Here is a 24220-nt window from a genome sequence, read left to right on the forward strand (position 1 = left end):
TCACAGAAAACTCCATGAGAAACACATACACCCGGTGCAACAAACTCTGGCATGACACATTCTGTGACTGAGCCTCCAGCTGTGTGCAATTCCTTTTGGAGCAGAAGAAGACAATAACATTGCAAGACGGCTTCCACACCTCCCGGGTGTCTTTGCTCCTGCCTTTACCTGTCTCCGGGGTATTTGCTATATAGAAAAAAAGGAAATCATGAACCTGTTAAAATTTTGCCCAAATAGATCTTATGAAAAGTATTAGACGTGCACTAGAGATGAGCTGCCCTTGTGGAGAAATACCAGCAGTTCCCAAATGTTATAAGCGTCTTACAGCTAAGGGGGTGCTGTCAAGCTTGGCGTTAACCAAGTAACATCTAATGTGTTTGCAGAGAATGCTATCTGAGTGTGCCATCTTGTTACAGAGCTGAGAAAGGTTCAGATAAGGGCAACGAGAATTGCCAAGGGATTGTAGCGCCTCCTCTATGAGGAAGCGGTTAAGCATTTGATTCTTTTAGTTTGTGGGAGAAGGTTGACATGATGGAGGTGCGTAAAAGTATGCAATGTGTGCAGAGAAATTGTCTCGTAATAAGAATTCAGGATCATATTGTGAAATAAGAACATAAGAATCTAGCCAAGCATCCTGTTCTCACAATGGCCAACTAGTTGCCCCCAAAGCAAACCTGCAAGTGGGATCTGACCACAAGAGCACCCCCCCCTCCATGTGGCTTTCACTGTAGAAGCAGAACATAGCCATCATGTCTAGTAGCCATTGATATCCTCCATGAATTTGTCCAACCCTCTTTTAATTGAGATTTGGACTGTAGATTCAGGACAGGCAAAAACAAACGAACTGTCCATTCACACAGTGCAGAAATTTGTACTTCACTGCCATGGGGTGTGCTCATGGGCATCTTTAAAGAAGGATTAGACAAATTAATGGAGGAGGATGTATTATCTGTTACTATTTGCTCCCTGATACTGAATGGTGCCTCCATGTTTTAGAGACAGGGTGCTGCTGAATGGCAGTTCCTGCAGGTCATCAGTGAAACTAAGGGATGGTGTCCTTAGTGTAGCCTAGCGGACTTCAGTGATTTCAGACCTGGCTCCTTCCTTGAACCCAGACATGCATCTGTCTGGTACTGGTGCTGTGACTGATCTTAGACCAGGCTGCAACCCAACTGTGGGTCCCAGGCCCACAAGTTACTGTGGGACAGCCTGGGGCTCGCCAGATGTTTTGAGATACCACTCCCATCAGCCTTAGCCAGCATAGCTGTATGATCCTGGGGGTGACAGGAGCATGACCCTGCTGACCGAGGCTAATGGGAGTTGTGGTTCCAAACATCTAGAGGGCTCCAGGGTGACTTGGGCCACCCCTCTCAACAGCTGGAATTCTGTATCTGAGGGGGAGGGGTGTCTGGCACTAGCTGTATTTTTCCTTTTCCAACCAGATGTGTGTCTGGGGAGGGGGAGGGGACACACACACACACACACACACACACACACACACACACTGTTCTGGGGATCAGTCTTGTTTGCTTTCCATGCTAAGGGATCCGTTTCCTTTCCTTCACATCACAAAGGAGGCTTGAAATTACAGATAATAGCATCTCTTAACAGATGGAACCTGCTGTTTCTCTTTTAAATGTCAAAACTGATTAGGTGCTCTTATTCAATCGCAGAGATGTGGAAAAACCATCTGACTTTACTGTTCCTCATCCATCCCCACCCCCCAGTGTGTGTTTTGACGATAGTCATGTGTTCTGGATTGGCTCTTTCCCTCTCCTCTCTCTACCCCCCCCCCCACTCTAATGCTTAAAGTTGCAGAGTAGGCTGTTCCGTGCATGAATAAAACAGCAGATTCAGGCTGTTAACCTAAAAAAAGGGAGGGAGTGCATGGGAGCACAAATCTACAACCCAAGTTTCAGTAATTCAAAAACACGCCTGACATTTGCAGCCCGTCAGGCAAATGCACAGAGGGTGGTGAGGCGTGGCAGAAGAACAGGTGCTGAAATGAGCAGGCCAGAGTATTCCAAGATGTAGGCAGGGTCTTTGTGTTTCTTGACTTTTGTGGTGGAAGGAAGTGGGCACCAACCTACAAATTTGACTTAATAATATGATTTAATAAAATGCCTCCAGCCAGGATTGGTGTGATGCGCTCAAGGCTGAAATGTGCACCCAGCCGTTTGGTGCACACAGGCCTTGGGCTGCATTTAGCTTAGGTGTACTTTGAGTAAACCACTTGAAATTAATGGGCTGAGCAGGTCCAACACTGAATACAGCACGTCACGAACCTATTCTGAAAGGTTTTGCCACTGCATGCCTTTTTCCTCCAATGCTGTTCATTTTACAAAACACCCTCTTGTTGTCTCTTCCTGGGGTGGTAAAGAGCGACTGCTTGAGAGAAGTTCCTGTGCCCAAATGGATCCCCCTGTCAGCTACAGTCTCTCAGCGGGTTATATAACGTGGGTGTCTCTGGAGGAGCATGTTAGGTTGATTCCTGGGGTAACATGTCAGTGCTGTTGCAATGAGTCTTAAAATCAGGAATGGTGTGAAAACAGGAAGAGCCTGTGGGTTCAGGCCAAAGGGGGCTCATGTAGTCTAGCATCCTGTTCTCTCAGTGGCCAACCAGATGCCTGCCACAGGCATGACTTGAGCACAAGAGCCCTCTCCCCTCCTGTGCTTTCCAGCAATGTATTCAGAAGCATTGCTGTTTCCGACTGTGGAGGGAGAGCATAGCCATCATGCTTAGTGACCATTGATAGCCTTATCTTCCACGAATGTGTCTAGTCCTCTTTTCAAATCATCCAAATAGGTGGCCATAGCTGCCTCCTGTGGGAGTGAGTTCCATAGTTTAACTATGATTTGTATTCAGGTAGGTAGCCATGTTGGTCTGATGCAGTTGAAATATACATAAAAATATTAAGAAAATGTCCAGTAGCACCTTAAAGGTAAAGGGACCCCTGACCATTAGGTCCAGTCGTGACCGACTCTGGGGTTGTGGCGCTCATCTCACTTTATTGGCCGAGGGAGCCGGCGTACAGCTTCTGGGTCATGTGGCCAGCAGGACTAAGCCGCTTCTGGCGAACCAGAGCAGCGCACGGAAACGCCGTTTACCTTCCCTCCGGAGCGGTACCTATTTATCTACTTGCACTTTTTGGTGTGCTTTCGAACTGCTAGGTGGGCAGGAGCAGGGACCGAGCAACGGGAGCTCACCCCGTCGCGGGGATTTGAACCACTGACCTTCTGATCAGCAAGTCCTTGGCTCTGTGGTTTAACCAACTAAGTTTGTTCTTGGTATAAGCTTTCGTGTGCATCTGAAGAAGTGTGTATGCACACGAGAGCTTATACCAAGAACAAACTTAGTTGGTCTCTAAGGTGCTACTGGACAATGTTTTTATTTTATGATTTGTATGGCGAAGTCGTTTCTTTTATCTGTCCTGAATCTTCCAATATTCAGCTTTGCCTAGTGGTGGTCCATTCATGTTGTGAGATAAGGAGAAAAACTTCTTTCTGTCCCCTTTCTCTATGCCATGCATACTTTTATAAGCTCTCCCCACTCCTTGTTCCGTAATGCCAGAACCCAGGGCCATCCAGGGAAATTGTCTGGCAGCAGAAGCAGACCTTCACACAAATCATAATTTAATTTGCAGAATTCACTGGCAGAAGGTGTCACGACTGTCCATAGCATAAGCAGCTCATGAAGTCACCCACACAAAGTTCAGGGTGCTAATTGTGGTGTATAAAGTCCTATACAGCTTGGGACCCAGGATACCTGAAAGATTGTCTCGCCTCTTATATACCGAGTCGAACACTGTGCTCTGCATATGGGGGCCTCCTGCAGATGCCATCTTATCAGAAGCTCTGTTCTGCCTAGTACGGGATTCTAGCATTTAGTGTTGTTGTATGTACCCTTTGGAACTCCCCCCCACTTGAATATTAGACAGGCACTGTTTCTGCACCTACCAAAAACCTTCCTCATTCAGCAAGCCTTTTAAGCTGAGATCTTTCCCACGCTGCATCTGTATCTGGATATCGTTTTTTATCACTTGTTCATTGTCCTGGGCTCCTTTGAGAGGAAGGGTGGGAAATACATTTAACAAATAAATAAAGCCCAAACTCAGACCTCCTTAGCCTTCATCAATTAGCCTTATGTGTCTTCAGAGTATGGAGCCTCCATGTTTAGAGGCAGTGTACCTCTGGGTTCTGGTTGCCAAGCAACAGCAGCGAGAGCAGGATGTTGTTTTCAAGCCCCCCTTGCGAGCTTTGCAGAGGTATCTGATAGATTACTGTGGGAAGCAGGAAGGCGGGCTAGATGGGTCTGCCCTAGTGGGCCATGAGTCATCCCTGTGTTTGAAAACCTCACTTGAGTGATTGCTTGACATCTATTTGCAAAGTCTAAGCCAGCTTTGGATAATCTGTAGGGCACTTAGACGAACAAATTAGAGCACAGAATGTATTGCTTTTGCTGGAAAATGGTACCTTTCCGTTAATTTGCCCCTCACCCCCACCCCGGCTGCCGCCATGGAATAAATGATGGTGCTGCAAACTAAAAGTTCACCGTTAATGCATTTTTGGCTTCATTTAATTAGTGAAAATGTGTTTATCCCACATTTCCGTTTTGCTTGTTTATGTTTTGTTTTTAAAGATCAAGATGACTTATGACACACTTAGTATGTGCATCTGAACAAAATAATAGGAGCAAATATTACAGAACAAGCGATTTGTCATGGCAGATACGGTACATATAAAATCAGGAGGGTTGTGTGTTGGTCCCTAAGATGCTCCAAAAATCTACAGCCAAATGGGACCAAGCCAAATGGGTGAAAATTATGGCACACTTTCAGTAGATAGGGTTTTTGTAACAACAACAACAACAACAACAACAGCTGTTAGAATTTAATTACTTTTTAATAATTATCTTTTGTGTGTGTTTTTAGCTTTTTGCATTTTACCTGTGTTGTTTCAGTCCATGTGAGCCACCTTGAAACCTGGTCTGGCGGGGGGGGGGGGAGTCAGGCTCTTTCTCTCTCTCTCCTCTAAAGTTCTCCAGAATTCTTGATCAGGCAAATCAGCAGCAGAGAGAGGGTGGGTGGGAAGTATAAAATAGGCTGAATGTTGTAGCCATCAGGTCAGCTTGTAGAGGCCTGGGTTCCCAGGGGGAGACTGCAGGCTGAATCATTCCCCCTGCTGTTCCTGTGTACTGTATCCCCAGTACACACATACAAAAGCAATGAATGTTTGTGTGTGTGTGTGTGTGTGTGTGTGTGTGTGTGTAAGGGACCATGGTTTACTGGTGCAACTGCAACAAGCAAACCACAGTCAAGGCAGTTCTGTGGCCTCACTGCTTAGAAGATGACAGGTAGGTCTTGTCAGCATGTTTGTGATGTGTCAAGCAGGATAGGACACTAACCCATGATCAGCGCTGGGCTGCTGCCACAGCTGAGCTGTGAATTGAACACAGATTTCCCCATATCATAGAACTGTAGAATTGGGACCCCAGGGTCATCTATCCTCTATCTCTGCAATGCAGGAATCACAGCTAAAGAACCCCTAGCACACAGCTATCCAAACTCTGCTTTAAAAACTTCAAATGTGCTTCCATGTGAAAGCCCTACAGATATTTGAAGTGGGCTATCGTATTACCTCTCGAAATGAGCTTTTTATCCACTGAACTTTAGCTAACTTTTCAGGGCCCGCATGCAGTTTGCAGATTATAATGCTACTTCTGACGTCTTGCTCCATCATCCTCATGTTAATTGCTTGGGACTGGCCCATGGATTTGACAGCACAATGGCATGAAACACCTTTGGCATCTCTGACAAGGGTCAGTTTTTGCAATCTTGCCTGGTTGTGCGGCTCCCAGCGATGCCCATGAAAAGATGCCCAGAGCTGCTTCTCAGGAATTTGCTGACTCGCTGCCAGCGCCTTCCTTGCCCCAGCACTGGACAAGATCTTTGTCTTTGGAAAAAAAGAAGTTATAAATAAACAAAAAGCTACCCAAGCTGGAGTTGCCCTCTTACAGCTTGTTTCATTTTATTTTATAGTGTTTATAGTGCCTGTAGCTTCTAAGTCAAGCGCTGTTCTACTGGTTTTTATCTAGTACAAATGATGACAGCAAACTGGAAATTGAAAAACAAACCTGCTTTAATTGGTAAAAGTTCATCTTGTCATTAGGATCCAAACAACTTGCAGAACTTTTTTGGTGGGGGGGGGGAGCAGTTAAAAGTACAGCTTTTTTCCACCCTAGATAGCTGCAGACAATACTGTTTAACAGCTTTGAGCTGCCAAGCTCCACTTGGCACCCAGCACCCTTCCCTGCTCCCCCAGCTGGTTTTTCATTGCTGGACCTCTTGCACGTACCTAAAGTGCTGCTGTGCATGGCACTGACATGAATTCCACTGTTACTGATTTTACCCTTGGTAAAAGACTTGCTTTGAACAGACAAAGCCTGGTGTGGAAGAGACGGCTCGCAATGGCTGCCAGCCACAATGGCTATTCTCTTCCTCCACAGTCAGAGGCGGCAAGGCACCTGATGCTGGTTGCTGGAAGCCAAAGAAGGGAAGAGGACTCTTTCATTCAGATGCTGCTTGTGAGTTTCCTAATCAGGCATCTGGTCGGCCACTGTGAAAACAGGATGCTGGACTAGATGGACCCCCTTTGGCCTGATCCAGCAGACTCTTCCGATGTTCTTATAGGACCTAAACACTCAAGAAACATGGAATTCCTCCTCGGGACCCTGCTATTTAAAAGGGAGCTGCTTGACCTCTATGAACCCACATGTGGTGCCATAAGAGAGACTCCCTGAGCTCACCTTGTGTGATTCCCTGCATCAAAAGTGCTGCTTGGCATTCTGGCCCCTCACCTGCCCTTTCTGCCTTCTGTTGGAGAACCTGGTCGATTTCATAAAATTTATATACTGCATGATTGTAGCGAATAAAAAGGTTTACAAAAAGAATAAAACAACTAGATTATTAGTAAAGGCAATAACATGTTTTTAAAAAAATAAAAACTAGCAACAAACTAAAAAGACATCTGCATTCTAAATATCTGGGTAGACTTGTCTAAACCAAAAAGCTTTTAGCAGGCACCAAAATGAGTACAGTGAAACTGCCTGCCTGGTGTCAATAGGTTAGGAATTCCAAAGTGCATGTGCTGCCATGCCAAAAGATTGATTTCTTACAAAAGCGGAACAGGTGATGCTCCTAACAATGCTAGTTCTGTAGATCGAAGCAGTCGAATGAGTATATATAGGGTAAGACAATCTCGCAGGTGTAGACTGGTCCCACGTTATTCAGGGCTTATTATCCCAATACTAACACCTTGAACTTAGCCCGGGAGCAAATCTGCAAACAGTGCAGATCTCTGAGCAGAGGTGCGGACAAGTCTTTACTTCCGTCAGCAATTGTGCCTCTGAATTCTGCACGAACTGCAGCTTCTGAATCTGATGCAAGGGAAGCCCCACATAGAGTCCGCTGCAGTAACCCAGTCTTGAAGGTAACCCAGGCATGAACTACTGTGGGCCAAGCTTGATGAACTCCTCTGTGTCTTGCAGGCAGCGTGATCACAATTTCTGGGCGCATGACCTTCACGAGCAATAAGTCCATGGAGATTGAGGTCTTTGTGGATGCTGACCCCTTTGTGGACGAGTCTCAGGAGCGGTATCGGGCTGTCAGTGCATTCTTCACCTATGTGTCCCTAAGCAAGGAGGGGAGGCCGCTCCCTGTCCCACAGCTGGTGGTAAGTCCCCCCTCCCATCTTTTGGTCCTGCAGAACTTGGCTACGAGTCCTTCTCTTCTCTCTCCCCGCCCCCCATTCTGGCACATGTTCCTAGATGACTTCAGAGATGTTAAGCATCCTGGGAGACTCTGCACTCCCGCTGTTGGTGAGAAGCGTTTGAAAGCAAACACAGAACCCTCCTGCTTAGCCGTTTCCAGCTGCATTTCAATGTATTGTTTAAACAAAACACGCAGCATTGTGAACGCCCTCCAGGGTTGTGTTTTCCCTCTCTGCTTCCAGGGTGGAGAGGTCACATGGATTCAAGTTTCTCGTTTGTCAGAGATGATGTGTCTTACGCAGTTGAGCTCTTTATGCAATGTCCCTGGGGCTTTTTTGTGTTCCGTCCAGCAAAATCTTGTTCTCTTAATTCAGCATGGAAAAAAGAGAGAGAAGAAGCTGCTTAAATTAGGCTGAAGACACTTTTTTTTTTTCCAGAGAGCTGAAAGTGGTTTGAAAGAGAGATCTACTGCTCATGGTGTGTGTATTGGGGGGGGGGGTTCATCTTGGTTTTGCCCTTGACCAAATGGGCTTGACAGGTTTTTGTGGTTTTTTGTTTTATTTTTAAAGCAACCTGCCAAACCTATTTGGCTAGAGAAAGCAGTTGAACAAAAAAGATGTGTGTGAGAGAGAAAGAGAGAGAGATGCCCCCCTCAAACGATTTTCATGTCTCTATAATTATTTCTCCAGTCCTTTACCATAACTGCATGTTGCTCCCTAAGCAAGTGTAACTTCCCATACCTACTTCTGCCAACCTAACACAAATATGAGGGCAGAAGGGGCATTTCTAGGGAAGGAGGCGTACATAATCTCTCCTGGGCCCATCAATTCTTCCCAACAGTTGCCGCATCTCCACCTCTTGATTGCTTTCCCCTCCACTGAGTTTATATCTCTTTCCAGTCAGAGCCTGGCTTAGACAGGGAGGAGGGCATTCTTAAAAAAGTGGGCTGGTGGAGCATTTGTGGGTGAGAATCAGCTGAGAAAGGGTTAAACACCCTACCCGCTTCTCCGCTGGACCACCATCATTTATCCCACTCATACACATGCCTCCATGCTGAACATACAGGGCTGGCAACCCTGTATATTTTTCTCTGTCCATCCTTAGTGTCTCCGAAGAGTCCCCTTAAAACCCATGATAAGAAAACACCTAACCATTTCTACAGTGTTTGTCCCATTACTGTCTCTTGAAATATTTTTTAATTATAAGCATTAAGGTAGGATTGATGCAGAATTTGGAGCCAAACGGCCTCCAGCTTCTATCGATGTTTGAACGTTCCTCCTCCCCAAAAAAGTCTTCCTGGCTTACTTTTCCTACCCACTATTGTCAGTCCTGCTTCCCTTTTATTGCCTATTTTTAGCTGTCTTCACTCAGCCGCTCAGAAACAGCTGAGTGAGAGAGTTGTTCCTCGATTAATATGTTATGCCTTGTTGATTTCCAACGGCACTCAACTCTCCCTCGGCCCCCCGGTGTTTCAAAGCATTTAGTCGACTCGGCTTGGTTTTGCTATCGGAGTAGTGTTTATATAATTTGTTCTTAACATTAAACGAAACACACAGATACACCCCACTTAAATTTCTTGGTGCTATTAAATGGGGGGGACATCCCCCCCAAATGTGCTTCACTTCTTTATTTCTGGAGCTTGTTGTTGCCTTCATGGAATTTAAAGTCAGCTCAGCTCCACTTCATGTAACTTTCCATTCTTGTAAGGCTGTTGGCGGGGCCAAGGCTTTGATTTATTTCTTGTGTAGTTCATAGAATCACAGCGCTGGAAGGAACCACAAGGGTCATCTAGCCCAACCCCCAGCAATTGAGGAATCACAGTTAAAGTATCCCTGACAGATGGCCATCCAACCTCTGTTTAAAATCCTCCAATGAAGGAGAGACCACCACCTTCCGAGCAAGTCCTTTCCACTGTCAAACAGCTCTTACCATCAGAGAGTTCTTCCTAATGTTTAGTCGGACTCTCTTGTAATTTGGATCCATTGATTTGGGTCCTGCCCTCTAGAGCAGCAGAAAACAGGCCTGCTCCATCTTCCATGTGGCAGCCCTTTAAATATTTGAAGATGGCTATCATATCACCTCTCAGTCTCCTCTTCTCCAGGCTAAACATACCTAGCTCCCTCAACTGTTCCTCATCAGGCTTGCTTTCTAGACCCCTGATCATCTTGGTTGGCCTCTCTACACACCTTCCAGCTTGTCAGTATCCCTCTGCAACTGTGGTGCTCAGAAGTGGACACAGGGCTCTAGGTGGGGTATGATCAGGGCAGAGTAGATTGTTGATGTAGCCTAAAATTTATATATTTATTTGCCAGTCTTACACACCATGTTCCAAGCCACAGCTTACATCAACAAGAGGAATAACAGTAAAACATCTTAAAATGGCCACAACAATTGCATAGCAAGGCAGCTGAAAGTATGTTATCAACCAGCTGGTAAAGCATTTATTTTCCATAGGAGCCCCAATGGGAGCATTAACACCCCAACATATCTTGCTTCTTCCCTATTAGGGTTCTAGGGGAACCCCAAGTCACATCTTTAGGTCCCTCCAGCACAGAGCAGGCCTATCTCTTCTCTCTCCAGCTTCCAGCAGCAGCCAAACTGAAAGACACAACTCCCTGGCTAGCATTGTGTTGTGTTTCCCTAAAGCCATTATTTATTTAAACACTTTACATACTGCTTAAGTACAAACATCTCTGGGCGGCGTGCAAAAATTATAATACAGAAATACAGAAAAGGTTAAAAATCAGGTTAAAACTATAAAATCAGACCTCAGTTAAAATGCCAGCTGGAATAAAGTCTTCAGTAAGTCCCGGAAGTTAGAAGCGAAGAGGGCCTGGCTGACACGGCTAAGGCTTCAAGTTATATCCCTGACACCTGCAATAGAACAGCTGGGAAGGACTCTCTCTCTCTCTCTCTCTCTCTCTCTCTCTCTCTCTGGGGCCTTGGAGAGCTGCTGCCAGTCAGAGTGGACAAAGCTGGGGCTGGATGGATGCAATGGAGGAGGAAGGGGGCTTCACTGTATGTCAATGTTTTCCAGGGTTCTGTTCTGCCTCTGCTCTAAGCCGCTGTATTCCCTCGAGCCAGAATTAAATTTCTGGCAAGCGGGCTCCCCACCCCATGCTGAGCAATGCGGAGATGCTAATCTTCTTGGATTGCAGTGTTCCGAGTTCCTTGAACTGATGTGTTTGTCTTTGAGGCTGGTCCGCTGTGCAGTTTCCAGGCGAAGGTCTCTCATCCCAGGCTCCCCGCTGCTGTGGCATCCAGGGGGCACATCGAGGGCTGCTTCGCATTGCCAAACCAAACCAGGCTCCTCCTGCTTGCTGCTCAGTGCTTCTGCGAAGCAGAACTGCCTCAGGCTGTAGAGAATCATAGAATTTTAGAGCTGGAAGGGACCCCAAAGGTCATCTAGCCCAAACTCCTGAGCACAGGGAGTTTCCTAAGACTATTTCCCATCACCACCACTTCTAACCAGAGGTTCAGCTGCACTGACACCTAGTTAATGAGAATCCAGATCTTCCATTAATCTGCTGTGCCCACATACTGCTGGTGGGCCTGTTTGAGGGCAGCGAGTCCTGAGAGGAAAATTAAATGTTGAGTCCTAGAATGTAGGTGTCCAAAGGATGACTTCATGGCCCGTGTAGCCAATTCCTTGTCCCTTGGGGCAGGGTTCCAAAGCTACCTTTGGCTGAGAGACTGAGCCCCCTAGTTCAACTCTTGCCTTGCCCATGAGCTCCCTAGAACGCCATGCAAAAGCCCCTCTGGTGTGGATTTCTGCTCCCAGCTATTAGCAACTCAGATGCCTCTGGAAAGACCAGGAAGCAGGATATGAAGGCAACAGCTGTCTCTCCCGCCCTCCACAGCATCGGATATTCTGTGGTCTCTGAACCCAACAGTCATTTATCGATCTCCCTCTCTAGAATTGTCTGATTCCCTTTAATATTTAAGACTGTTTTGATGTCTAAATTAGCAGCTGTCACCCCGTCTCATGAATAATATTGGCCTATCTTGCTAGGAAATTGTTAGGCAAACTGTGAGGTTATGAAATTTAGCACATCATCAGTTTCAGTATTAATATGAGTGCCTGTCTGTCTCCTCCCACATTCCGCTTCAAGACTGACACAGTGCAGGCTCCCTCCCTTGATCCAACATCAGCCCAGCCACCCAGACCATTCCATTTTCTAGCCCAGGGGTAGACAAAGTTGCACCCTCCAGATGTTGGAGCTGCCAGAATGGGGGTCTGGCCTGATCCACACTCACAAAGTTGGTTGGCCTGTTAAGAATTTGCCGGTCAGCGATTCCACAGGCGTGGTTTGAAATCTAAGCTGAACAAGCACATCTCTAAACTTGGGAGGGGGGAGGCAAAGTTGGACCTGGGACCTCATGCTCCCAACCAGCTCAGCTGCAGAGCCATGCTTCCAGCCCCTAATCCCAAAAGGCAATCTTGAAGGATTGAACGACAACTTGAAATAGGAAGAGGACAGGCCCAGGTTTGCTAGCTGACTTTGGGTCAGCCCCACTCCTGTCCCCCAGGGTTGTTTGGCTTCAATAGGTATAATCTCAGCAGGAGGCAGTGGTGGTAAATAAAGGGAAGGATCCTCTTCCGAATTCCAGGGCTGAGCTTTGAGGCCTGGCTCTGATTAACCACCAATTGTGTTGGAGGAATGCTGGCTTGAGTTTACTTCTGCAGGGGATGGTTGGGTGTGTCAGAATTTTAGCTGCAGTCGCTTATGGGGGGTAGTTCCTGCAATTTTTCCATCTTAAAATATGCTCTCTCTGGGTCAACTCTGGGTCTTCTGGGGGTGGGGAGAGGAACGGCCTCCAGGCAGTTGCAATGCAAGGGGCTGTGGTGACTTTTTTTAGTTTGGTCTCCTTTGGGGGTGGGTGGAGAGACTTGGCAGGCATGGGGCAAAGCTGGCAGGAGTTCTTCAAGCTGTGTGGCCGTTCTGCATTTTAACTGGGTCATTTCGGCAGGGGGCAGAGGGAGGAGTGCTGCTGCTGAATTGTGCCCTATGAGGCTGGATTACCAGGAAATCCCAGGTTCAAATGTCCCTTGCTGGGTGACCACCCACCCACCCACCCACCTGTAATACTCTGAAAGTGGGCTTACTTTATGATGCTGGGAAGACATAATGCAGGCCAAGGTTCATATTAGACACAGTTGCATGGAACTTACTCCAGCCTTTGTTGATGGAAAGCAGTCCCAAGAAGCTGCAAATTCCAGGAGGGGGCTGGTGGACCTTTTCCTGCCCCTCCAAGCTCTTATCGCAGCCCCGCCCTCAACCTTGCAGGTGCCTATAGCAGTGTTGTTTGTTGAGCCAATTGTGAGCACAGTGACCATAGTACTATTAAATTAAATATCCATGTAAATAGTCAATTACCAAGACAATCCAGCACTGTCATTTTCGATTTCAAAGAAGTCCTCAGAACGAGGAGATTGGTAGAAAGGAGTGTGTAATGCAGATCAGGAAAGGTACCACAAGCGCAAGAGGATGCCGGTGTGGTTAATGGGCAGAGTCAAAGGATCTATTAGAGGCAAGGAGGCTTCCTTCAAAAAGCAGAAGTCTTGTCCAAATGGAAGAGAACTTTGGCAAAAGAAGTGCAAGCAGACAGCAAGGGATGCTAAAAGGGGAATGGGGGGGGGGGATGTTGCTAAAAGCATTAAGACCAGCAACAGGAAGTTCTTGAAATAAAGTAGTGGCAGGAGACTGTCATCTGTGGAGGTGCTTGAACAGGAGGCTGGGCTGGATGGGCCACTGGGATATCCCAGCAAGTTCTTCTCATGTTCTTATATCAAGTGGGGAATTGCTCTTCAGGGAAAGGGATTAAGCAGCACCGACACCACCAGGGCTCTGCTCTGTATCACAGGCTTCAATGACAAAACTAGAAAGCGACACACACTTTCCATTAATGTGTGGCTTGAATCCAAGTTCAGCCTTCCTGAGCCTGGTGCTGCCACCCCACAGTTGTTTTTGGGCTACAGATCCCATCAGTGCGAGCCATGCTGGCTGGGGTGGATGGCAGTTGGGGTCCAAAACACCGGAGGGAGGCATCAGCTAGGTTGGGGAAGACAGCTAAGATAACGTCACAGAGTTCAGCTGAAGATTCTGTAGTGCTGGCTGAATTAACTGTTAAGTGTTAGCATTCTAAAACAGTGTGCTCAAGTTCCCCAAAGTGAGTGATTCCTGCAGGTTTGCATGGTTTCCATAAGGGGGGAAGGAAATCCTCTGAGAATCACAATGTTCCTCACCACCAGGATGAGAGGCCCCTCAGGGCGAAAGGGGCAGAGGAGGAAGAGCAATCGAGCTAAAAGGTGGACAAGTTTGGGAAGGAGGCTTGGGAAAGCCCTGCAGTTGGATACTGCAAGAGCCAGTGTGGTGTAGTGGTTAGAGTGTCGGGCTAGGACCCAGGAGAGACCAGAGTTCAAATCTGCTGCTCGGCCATGAAGCTCGCTGGGTGGCCTTGGGCCAGTTGCCACCTCTCAGCCTACCTCGCAGGGTTGTCACGGGGATTAAATGAGCAGGGGGAGAACCACGTGGCACCACCTTGAGCTCCATGGAGGAAGAGGTGGGATATAAATGCAATAAATAAAATAAAAGCCCATCTGTTCCAGCTCTGGCTTTGCTGTGTGGCCAACCAGGTGCCTCTTGGAAGCTCCTGAGTGAAATATGTATATTTGGGGGGGGGGGGCAAGGGACTTATCCAGCAATGCAGGGCCAAAGATCTTCCCTTCCAGGTGGAAGATAATGTTACACTACTTGGCAGCAGATAAACACAGAGGACTTCGGTTGGAAGGGAGTGATTCATTAGCGCCACCACTCTTCCTGGGGGAATCGTCCTGCCAGGCTGGTGCATAATAACCACTGTGATCCAGAAACATCCCCCGGCTGCCTCTGACAAAACCACCAAGGAGCCTGCCAGCCACCTGGCGTGTGCCTTTTTACAAGTGATTAAGTACCTGGGTTCAGCCACAAGTCCTCTGCGTGTAAAACACGTCCCTGCATATGGGATTGACACATCATTTGGCAGGTGTGCCAGGAATGTCCTTGTCTCTGATGTACAACGGGGGATCGGAAAACCAAGGGCTTGCCGAAGCCAAGGCCAGAGCTCGATCCTTTGTCCCTCTTTGCCCCCACCCCTTCAGTCCCCACAGATTCTGTGCTGGCTCAAATATTCTATTGGGGGAGAGTGTGCAAATCAAGCAGATTCTTGTTTTATTGATTTGGAGCACTTGGGCCCCCACTCTTTAGCTAAAAAGGCTCCCGGATTGGCTTACATACAGTCAACTAAAACAAGACAGACCCTGCCCACTCAGGCTTACAATTTTCAAAAAACACAAGGGAAAATGGACAGAGAGGGAAGCAGGAGGATCACACTCGGGGACAATTTCAGTTCTTTGTATAATGACCAGCTGGCACAGAGCAGATCATAGACTTGTGGAGTTGGAAGGGACCCAAGGGATCTCCCATTCCAACTCCCTGCAATGCAGGAACCACAGCAAATATGATTGCAGCTGAGCATTTTCCTTCTGCCTTGCATCTACAGTGGTGGACTTGTTGCTGGTCCGCGAGGCAGTGTGATTCAGTGACTAGTGTGTGATGTTTAGGTATATGAAATGAAGCAGGGTTTGTGGGAGGTATGGATGTTGTGGAATTTCATCAGAATGGGAAACAGTACCTGAAATTATGTGGATTCAAACAGGAACAGAGTTCAGGCAGGCAAATGTGATTGTGTACTCACTGTTGTCACTTTTTTGCCACTCCCCCCTCCCCAAAGTGACACAAATGATGTGGAATCACGTAGCAATATCACAAATTAATTGCATGTAAATTTGGCCACAGCAAACAAGCAAAAAAAAAAAAAAAAGAGCTTTTGTGAAATTCAAGCTGTATCATTATCATCACCATGAATTTATATGTATGACGCTTTTCCATGGTGGGATCGTGCTCAAAGCAGTTGACAACAACATGTGGCAGAGAGACATGCAGAATAAAATCTAACAACATTTCAAGATAATGCATGAACAGTTGCAAAACAGAATACAATTTAAATGAAAAGTCATGCTAATATCAATATGGCAAGCAAACATTTCATCTTAATAAACACTGAAACAAAATAAAATACAATACATCCAAGTAGCAGCAAAAACAATGCTGCCACCACCCTAGCAGAGGGTTGGGGCAAGGCAGGGGCAACAGCATGCCACTGGTGGTAAGGTAAAGGTAAAGGGACCCCTGACCATTGGGTCCAGTCATGGCTGACTCGCGTTTACCTTCCCGCCGGAGCGGTACCTATTTATCTACTTGCACTTTGACGTGCTTTTGAACTGCTAGGTTGGCAGGAGCAGGGACTGAGCAACGGGAGCTCACCCCGTCGCTTCTGATCGGCAAGTCCTAGCCTCTGTGGTTTAACCCACAGCACGACCCACATCCCCTGGTGGTAGCAAAACAGAAATGACACTCCTTTGCATCCCTCACTGTGGGTATGAGTGACCCCACCCCCAGCCATGGTGAACAGGGGTTTGAGATGGAAAGGAGCAGAGCCTGGAGACCCCAGGGAGCAACCCCACATGAGCAGCTCTGTTGGTACCCAGAAACAAGGGCTGGGAGATGAAATGATCAGAGCCCTAGGAACATCAGGTATTGCCTTATAATGTTCTGTCTACCTAGCTCAGTATAGTCTAGACTGACCGGCAGCAATGGTTCTTTGGGGTTTCAGGTAGAGATCTCTTCCAGCCCTACCTGGTGCTGCTGGGGATTGAATCTGGGACTTCCTGTGCAAAGCAGGTGCTTTACCACTGAGCCATCATCCCTTCCTTTTAGCATCTTTCTTTGCTGCTAAAACTACAAGGAGAACCAAAGAGGCACAAGAGACCTACAAGGGAGCTGAAGGGAATGAGAGAGCTTCAAGGATCTGGAGGGCATCCCTTGCAAAACACCCACCTGCAAATGTGCCCTTCACATTTTGAAATGTGGATCCCAGGGTACCCCCTTGGTTTTCTGCAGCTGTTGATGAGGACTGACAGATGTTTCCTGTCTGTGCTGATGTCTCTAGGGAAGATCCTCCCCTTAACCTAGCCAGCCAACGTAAGGATGAGTGGTTGTAAGAATACAACGAGAACCGCTTTTGTCAAAGATTTAAAACACAGTGAAATAAGTGGCTGGGAAAACCCTGCCTGTCCCTCATGTTCTTTGGGTTCCAGGACCAGCTTAATCCAACCTCGACCGTGCCCACACCTGTTCTGTCTTTGCTCGGCAGGTAGAAACAGAAGATGAGAAGAGGCGTTTTGAGGAGGGGAAAGGCCGCTACCTCCAGACCAAAGCCAAGCGCCAGGCACAGACTCAGCCGCTCACTCAGCAATGACCAATCTCAGCTGGAGCCCCTTCCGGGAGGAGAGAGCCACCATCAGCACATCCACTCAGAAATCTTCACTTTGGGCATTTCAATAGCAGAACCTGACCGGTAGCACATAGAGCCCTCGTGGCACCCCAGAGAAAGCCACCATTCTGTTATATCTGTACTTGTCGTAGATAGTCCAACTGGCACATTAGAGGCCATGCTAGGCGGCCAGGGATGCCCTTGGAAAGGTGGGGTGGGGGGCTTCGGGACAAGGGATTGGGGGTGGTAATCCTGCTTGGGGAGTTACGGAGCTTCATTATTTTGAAGGCTGCTCCACCTAGGAGGGCTACTGTATTTTAACAAGGTTTCATTTTTTGCGGGGATGGGGTGGGGTTTGCCTTGAAAAATCCTGGCCAGCCTCCCCTAGCCTAATGCCCTCCAGATGTCTTGGGCTTCCAAGACTGATGTAGCTTGTAGTCCAAAACATCTGGAGGACACCAGGATTGTTGGGCAGGCTACCCTTGCTACATGCAGACGAACTGAACACCTGGCTGGGGCAACACAAGGACTATCGTTGCACTTAAGGGGGCTGCTCTCCTCACCCCCAAAAAAGACACTAGCATTCTCTCGGAAGAATGATGGGGCCATTAGCACAGAATTTTTTTCCAGGGCCTTGTGTCTTTGTTATGCTCTTGTTTCACACCCTTCCCTTCCCCTCAGCAAACACCAAAAGCTGCTTCATGATAGTCACAAGCCTAAAAAACAACACTGTTCTCTGTATTGTTATCTGGCAGTCTCTCTTCGTCCTGTTCCATTCCTCTTGACTATACATATGTATATGTATATGTATGCCTAATTTATTCAATGACTATTGTGAATAAAGACTCTATGCCTTTACTTCAGTGATGGGTTTCTGTTAAATTGCTTTGGGCAGGTAGAATATGCAGGCGACTCTCAACTTACACAGGGGACTACATTCTGGGGATAGCGTGCAAAGCCAAAATTCCGAACAGTCAAAACACACAGGGTGCAATGGTGAATGGGATTGCCAAAGTTTTTTTTTTCCTGGGCGCCCACCCCCTTTTAATTTTCTTCTTCTTAAATTTACCAGGTGCGTACAAGTTAAATGTGTGCAAATTGCGAGTTACCTGTAGACGTTTGCACAGCTGATGGAACATCTAGCAGGCTTGGACTCCGTAGAAATACAGGAAGCTGCCTTATGCTGAATCAGACCATCAGTCCATCTTGCTCAGTGTTGTCTGCACTGACTGCCAGCAGCTCCTGCAAGCAGGAGTCTTTTCCCATAGCAGTATATAAATATTGAAACAAACAAACAAACACAAACAAACACCATGGAAGTAAGCCAGGAAGTGGAAAGGGAAGACCTGCCACCATTTTGAGTGCGGAATGAGCCCAACTTGGCCAGCGCAACTGGTTCCAGGGAAGCTTGGACTCCTGCAAGTGGGAGAAAAGGAAAAGAAGTTACGGGCCGTCGTAACAGTTTCACATCATATAAGAGCAATGCAGTCAGTGGAAGTGTCCCTTGACCAAGCTAGGAACAAAGTACCTGGAGAAAGGTGCTATGCTTCTTTCTGTGGTTAAACAGGCTGCTGTTTCCTTGGAGTTACAGGAAATGTGAGTTTTACCAACTGTTATAAGAAAAAACTGCTGCTTTATCCCTTATGGGGTATCCAAGAGCCTGTACAGAGTCCTTATGTAGGTTCTCTATAGGTAGGAGAAAATAGCAGAGGCCAACCAGATAATATTGAGAAGCAAAGCAGCTGCTAAGCATGATCTTCATTAAACGGTTGCAGCAGGGTCCCCCACTCCCGCCATGCAGGAAGGGAGGAGAGGAACCCCGAACAATGGTGTGCAAGCTCTTATATAGACTTTTGAAATTGCCTTTAGTTCCTGAATCTCTTACATATATTGATAGTTTGCTCAGCTTAACAGATACTTGCCAGGCTGTATTTGCAAAGGGAGGTGTAAGCCCCTACAGTCCAAAGACAACTGGAAAGCTTTTCCCATTTCCTTCCTCCTTGCAGAGAAATATTTGAGGTCCATTTGGGAGAGTCAAAATGGCTTCAGGATTGTTCTCCTGCACTGTTTCAGACACTAATCCATGTGTGTTTGCCTTGTACATTTATGAACATTTATTCTCTCTATATATAAGACCTTAGAATTCCTATAACACAACTGAAATCTGAGTTGGTGGATGCCTAGGAAATAAACACCAGGCACGACTGTAATTGGGAAGGGCTCCATCCTCAGGGGAGGCTGTTTGCCGAGTGTCTGCAAGAGGTGCCATTCTGTCCTTGCTTCCACTTTGAATTTGAAAACAAACACCAACCCCTTGGCCCTTGGATGTTTGCACTGCCTCAAAACCAGCAGCCAGGTTCTGACGTTCCTAGACAATCCTCCTCCCCCTTTGGCTCTGCGTTGCTTATGTTTCCTCTGTACTGATGGAGAGGTGCTCTGCACATGTTCAGAAGGCCTATTATTTCCCTAGGCTGTGCAGGCAAGCCTGCTCTGGTTCCTAGGTCCTAGCAGCATATTTGTTCGTATCTATAATGTAAGCCGTTTACCATTTTTTGAGGAGTTCTCTCTCTCTCTCCCCCACCCACAAATCAGCGTGGGAGAAGACGGCCACAGCCCCACTGCTCAGAGCTGGAATTGTCATCAGGGAGCTTGCAATTAAGCAGAGTATAAATAGCCCCAACTCGAGTGGGCAGCGGTGTGGCTTTAGTCATGGAGAGAAGTGACATTTCTAAGCGAAATAGCTGTTTAGCGCTCCCTTTCCCCTTCTCCCCCCCCCCAATTCCCAGTCGCATGAGTCATGACAAAACCCAGGCAGATAACAGGTGGGAGAAAGGAACCCTCACCCCTCAGTGTTGAGCCTCTGCTGTGTCTCTGTCGTGCAGTGTTTAACTGTTACAGGATTCTTTCCTAAGGGCATCACCCGGCCCTACATCCGTCATTCCTAAAAGAAGCTAAGCTTTGGACTTCTTCCTTAAAATGCAGCCTCTCAGCTTCGTATGGTCAGATCAAGCCTCTGTGTGAATGCCCAATGGCTAAGATGTGGGTTTTGAAAGTGGAGGCAAAGGCAGAACAGTACCTCTTGCAGAGACACAGGAGGCAACCTCCCCTGAGGGTGGATGAGTCCTTCAGGGTCAGAGGAGAGTGTGTGTGACAAACAGACAGAGACGCAAACAAAGTCATTGGCAAGTGTTGCTTTGCAGTGATGGGGAGGTCCTCTTCCCAATTACCTCTTCTCCCTGTAGAATCTGGAGGTCTGTTCCAGTCTGGTTTTAGTTTATTGTTTATTTTATGCTTTGAATTATTTAAAGAGTCATTTTAACGGAGTGGGTTTTTTTACTGATAATTGTGTTGTTTTATTCTCTTTGCAAATTGCATTGAGGTTTCTTTGTTTACCATCAAGCAGTTGTATAAATTTTGTGTAATAATTTCTAAAATACCAGTGGATTGGAGGAGGGGTGAACAGGTGAATCTCACAAAACTGAGGCCAGCTCCTTCCTGATCTACAGGAATCCACAGTATCTTTTAAAGCAGGTGACCAGGGATGATGGGGCTGTAGTTCAGCAACAAATGTAAGTTTGAGATTAGCCACCCCTGGGACCAGCTTTTCTAAGGTAATTCATCATCGTCATCATGAGAGCCAGTGTAGTATATAGTGGTGAGAATGTCAGACTAAGACCTGGGAGAGTAAAGGTAAAGGTACCCCTGCCCGTACGGGCCAGTCTTGACAGACTCTAGGGTTGTGCGCCCATCTCACTCAAGAGGCCGGGGGCCAGCGCTGTCCAGAGACACTTCCGGGTCACGTGGCCAGCGTGACGAAGCTGCTCTGGCGAGCCAGAGCCGCACACGGAAACGCCGTTTACCTTCCCGCTAGTAAGGGGTCCCTATTTATCTACTTGCACCTGGGAGTGCTTTCGAACTGCTAGGTTGGCAGGCGCTGGGACCGAACAACGGGAGCGCACCCCGCCGCGGGGATTCGAACCGCCGACCTTTTGATCGGCAAGCCCTAGGCGCTGAGGCTTTTACCCACAGCGCCACCCACGTCCTAGACCTGGGAGAGACCAGGGCTCAAATCCCCACTGGGCCATGAAGCTCGTTGGATAACCTTGGGCCAGTTGCTGCCTCTCAGCCTAACCCACCTCATAGGGCTGTTGTAGGGATTCAATGAGGGGGAGATCTGTGTAAGCCATCTTCAGCTGCTTGGAGGAAAAGGTGGGAAATAAATGCAATAAATAATCATTTCTTGGGATGCCACCTTTCTTTGGTAAACGGCGTTCCAATGTTGCTCACAGCCTCCTTCTTTTTTCTGTTTAAAGTTTGGGGGTGGATAATGCTGCATGCCTCCACTTCAATAACATAAGAAGAGTCTTGCTGGATCAGGCCAATGGCCCATCTAGTCCAGCATCCTGTTCTCACAGAGCCAATCAGATGCCTATGGGAACCCCACAAGCAGGATCCAAGCACAGAAGTACGCTCCTGTGGTTTCTAGCAGCTGGTATTCAGAAGCATTGCAGCCTCCAACAGTGGAGTGCATGGCCATCATGGCTAGCAGCCATCAGTAGCTCTCTCTCTGCCGTGAATTTGTCTAATCCTGTTTTAAAGCTATCCAGTTTTGTGGCCATCCCTGCATCCTGTGGGAGTGAGTTCCATTGTTCAACCCTTAAAGTATGTGAAGGGCTTCCTTTTATCTGTCCTGAATCTCCTAACCCTCGTCTTCATTGGATGCTCATGAGTTCTAGAGTTTGGAAAAGGAGAAAAGCTTCTCTTTATCTGCTTTTTCCATGCCATGCTTCATTCTATAAACTTCCATCATGTTGCCTCTTACTTGCTTTTTGTCCTAAAAAAGAAGTACCACCAAATTCTGCAACCTTTCCTCATACAGGAGTTGCTCTGTTACTTTGGTTATTTTGGTTTATTATTATTATTATTATTATTAGGGGGGGAAGTGTGTCTTTCGTACCTGGAATATGGTTTTGAGGTGACTTGAGCAGGGGTCCCACATGGGATTTCGAAGCCACACGTCTGCTGCGTCAGCCAAAAATTTTTTGGCAGGAAGCTCATCTGGGCTGGGCCCCTTTCCCCCTTTTTCTGTCTTTTTCCTTGAGAGTGCCTGTCCCAGGCAGATGGCCTCACGGCCAGCTTCTTCAAGAGCGCAGCCTCTGCCCTGCGCCTCCCTCGGCCGAATGCCAGCCTAGCAACACGGCCGCATATCTCCAGCAGCTCAGCGAGGCTCAGCGCTGGCTTTTCACTTCCAATTAAACATCAAGATGCATTTTGAAGGATGAGTCAGGGCTGCCCTTCAGGAAAAGGGGGAAGTTTCTGTAACATGAAAGAAATGCGTCTCAGGCTTATGGGCAAAAGCAGGGCTGCCAGGGCAAAACATTCCCCCTTCCCCTGCCAAAAAAGAGGATGCCTCCCTCGTGTAACTTTTGAGATGGTGAGGCGTAACACTCTCTGGACCAGAACACCTAGTCCGAATTAAGCAGGTAGGTCCAAGGATGGCTACTCATTCCCAAAATCCGTTTTCTGGCCTTGATTCTGGCCAGAATCTGACCACCTCCTAGCTATGCATCCATATGTGGTTAACAAACTGCAAGCGACCACATGGGAAGCAAGTGGGAAGCCAAATCTTACACCCCTCCTTTGCAAGGGGCAGGGCTCCTGCATCTCTCAGTTTTGCTTCCTTGAAGAACCACAGCTTAGCACTAAGCATCTACCCAATGGCTTCTCTAGGTAAGGCCAGGAGAGACTCCCTGCCTGAAACCCTGGAGAGCAGCTGCCAGTGAGCGTAGGCAGTACTAAGCTAGATGGGCCAATGGGTCTGACTTGGTAAAAGGCAGCTTCCTATGTGTTGGCAGCTGATGTGCACTGCAGAGTGCCTTTCTGGGAATTCTGCTCAGAGAGCCTCCAGCTTCTGACTAGGCTTAGTGAAGTGTTCAAGTGGGAAGAGTGACTTCCTCTGAGGTCCACTTGGCCATCTCTCGAGTTTGATGCTGGTGGGAGAGGCTGATGGACTGCCGTAAGTTGGTTCAGTCTTGGAGGGGTTCTTTGGCACAATTAGGAAGTCAGGGAGAGAATGCCTGGCCAGCCTTTGAGATTTCCCCTGAGGCTCCTGTTCACATCTGAGATGGAGCCTTTTTTGGTGGCTTCCCCCATCTCCTTGCCCTCTCTCCACATTGAGGTGTACCCTGCCACACACTTTGTAGTGTGATGTGAACAAAGTGCTCCCCCTTTCAGACAGTGTCTAATAACACTTAATGGCTTTCTTTGGGGGAAGCTGTTGAAAAGGGTGAGTTTGGGGGTTCTGGTAGTGCTGTTCCGTGTCAGCTGTTTTGGCTGGCTTGGATTTGTACATGGTTTATGTCGCCAACATTTGAGTTTTGCGCTTATGGAGGCAGTGAGCCAGCAGGGGTGGGCAATACCCACCCAAGAGGCATTCTTTTCTTAGCAGCTCAGATGTCTTCAGAGTAGGCTTCCTCCAGGGGTGAGGGCTGCAGTGGGCCTGGAATCTCACCCCCCCAACCCTCTTCCCAACCACACTGCCTTCTCAAGACACGAGCTAAGGGGGCGTCACAAAGGATAGGGGTTTTTCCTTATTTTACATCCAGTTCTGCTGCCCAGCGGTCTCGATGAAGCCTCACTGCTGTGGCCGGGGAAAGCACTCTGCATATTGTCAGAGGCACGCTAGCTCGCCCACGCACCTCGCATGCAAACAAGGAGGCCCGAGCAGTGCAAAGAGATACACTCTGCGGATGCTCAGAGGCGCTCGCGTACCTCGCCTGCTCCTGAGACCCGAGTTCATCTAATGCAAAGTGGGGACGTGCGCCTCCTCCTCGGCCGTGGGATGATTCATGGGGGCTGCAGAGTGAGCCTCCTGCGCCTCCCGGTGCGCCATCGCCATCTTCGGCCAGGACTACCGGTGGGAGCGGGGGGGGGGGGGCGGGAAAACAAACCGGCTCGGAAGTGCGCCCCCTCCCAGGCTAAAAGAGAGAACGGATAGGGGAGGGGAAAGGAGCCATCCCTGGGGTGGAGACAGAAACGCAGCCCCCCTCCCCGCGTGTCCAAACCGCCTCGGCCAGA

General features: G+C 47.9%; 1 protein-coding gene and 1 long non-coding RNA gene across 7 annotated transcripts in view; one reads left to right on the plus strand and one right to left on the minus strand.

The window, feature by feature from the left end:
• The window catches only part of ACOT7 (acyl-CoA thioesterase 7), a 63876-nt gene extending 45875 nt beyond the window's left edge, over positions 1-18001 (plus strand). For all 4 annotated transcript variants that reach the window (XM_083452242.1, XM_083452241.1, XM_083452244.1 and 1 more), the window contains 2 exons: positions 7547-7731; positions 17024-18001. In XM_083452242.1, coding sequence (XP_083308368.1) covers positions 7547-7731; positions 17024-17128 — 290 coding nt within the window. In that variant the 3' untranslated portion in view covers positions 17129-18001. The remainder of the gene's footprint in view (positions 1-7546; positions 7732-17023) is intronic.
• Positions 7741-24058, minus strand: LOC310682967. Of its 3 annotated transcripts, XR_014514216.1 has the most exons (4): positions 23915-24019; positions 22101-22459; positions 18253-18559; positions 7741-11124 (listed from the first exon to the last, which is right to left on the minus strand). It is a non-coding gene; the product is annotated as an uncharacterized lncRNA (long non-coding RNA). The 3 variants fall into 3 exon arrangements; XR_014514217.1 differs by lacking the exon at positions 7741-11124 and having other exon boundaries at positions 14963-18559; positions 23915-24058; XR_014514218.1 differs by lacking the exon at positions 7741-11124 and having other exon boundaries at positions 17470-18550.
• Between the last annotated feature and the right edge of the window lie 162 nt (positions 24059-24220).

Source organism: Podarcis tiliguerta (genome assembly GCF_965153285.1).
Source record: "Podarcis tiliguerta genome assembly, chromosome: 8".
Classification (NCBI taxonomy): Eukaryota; Metazoa; Chordata; class Lepidosauria; order Squamata; family Lacertidae; genus Podarcis; species Podarcis tiliguerta.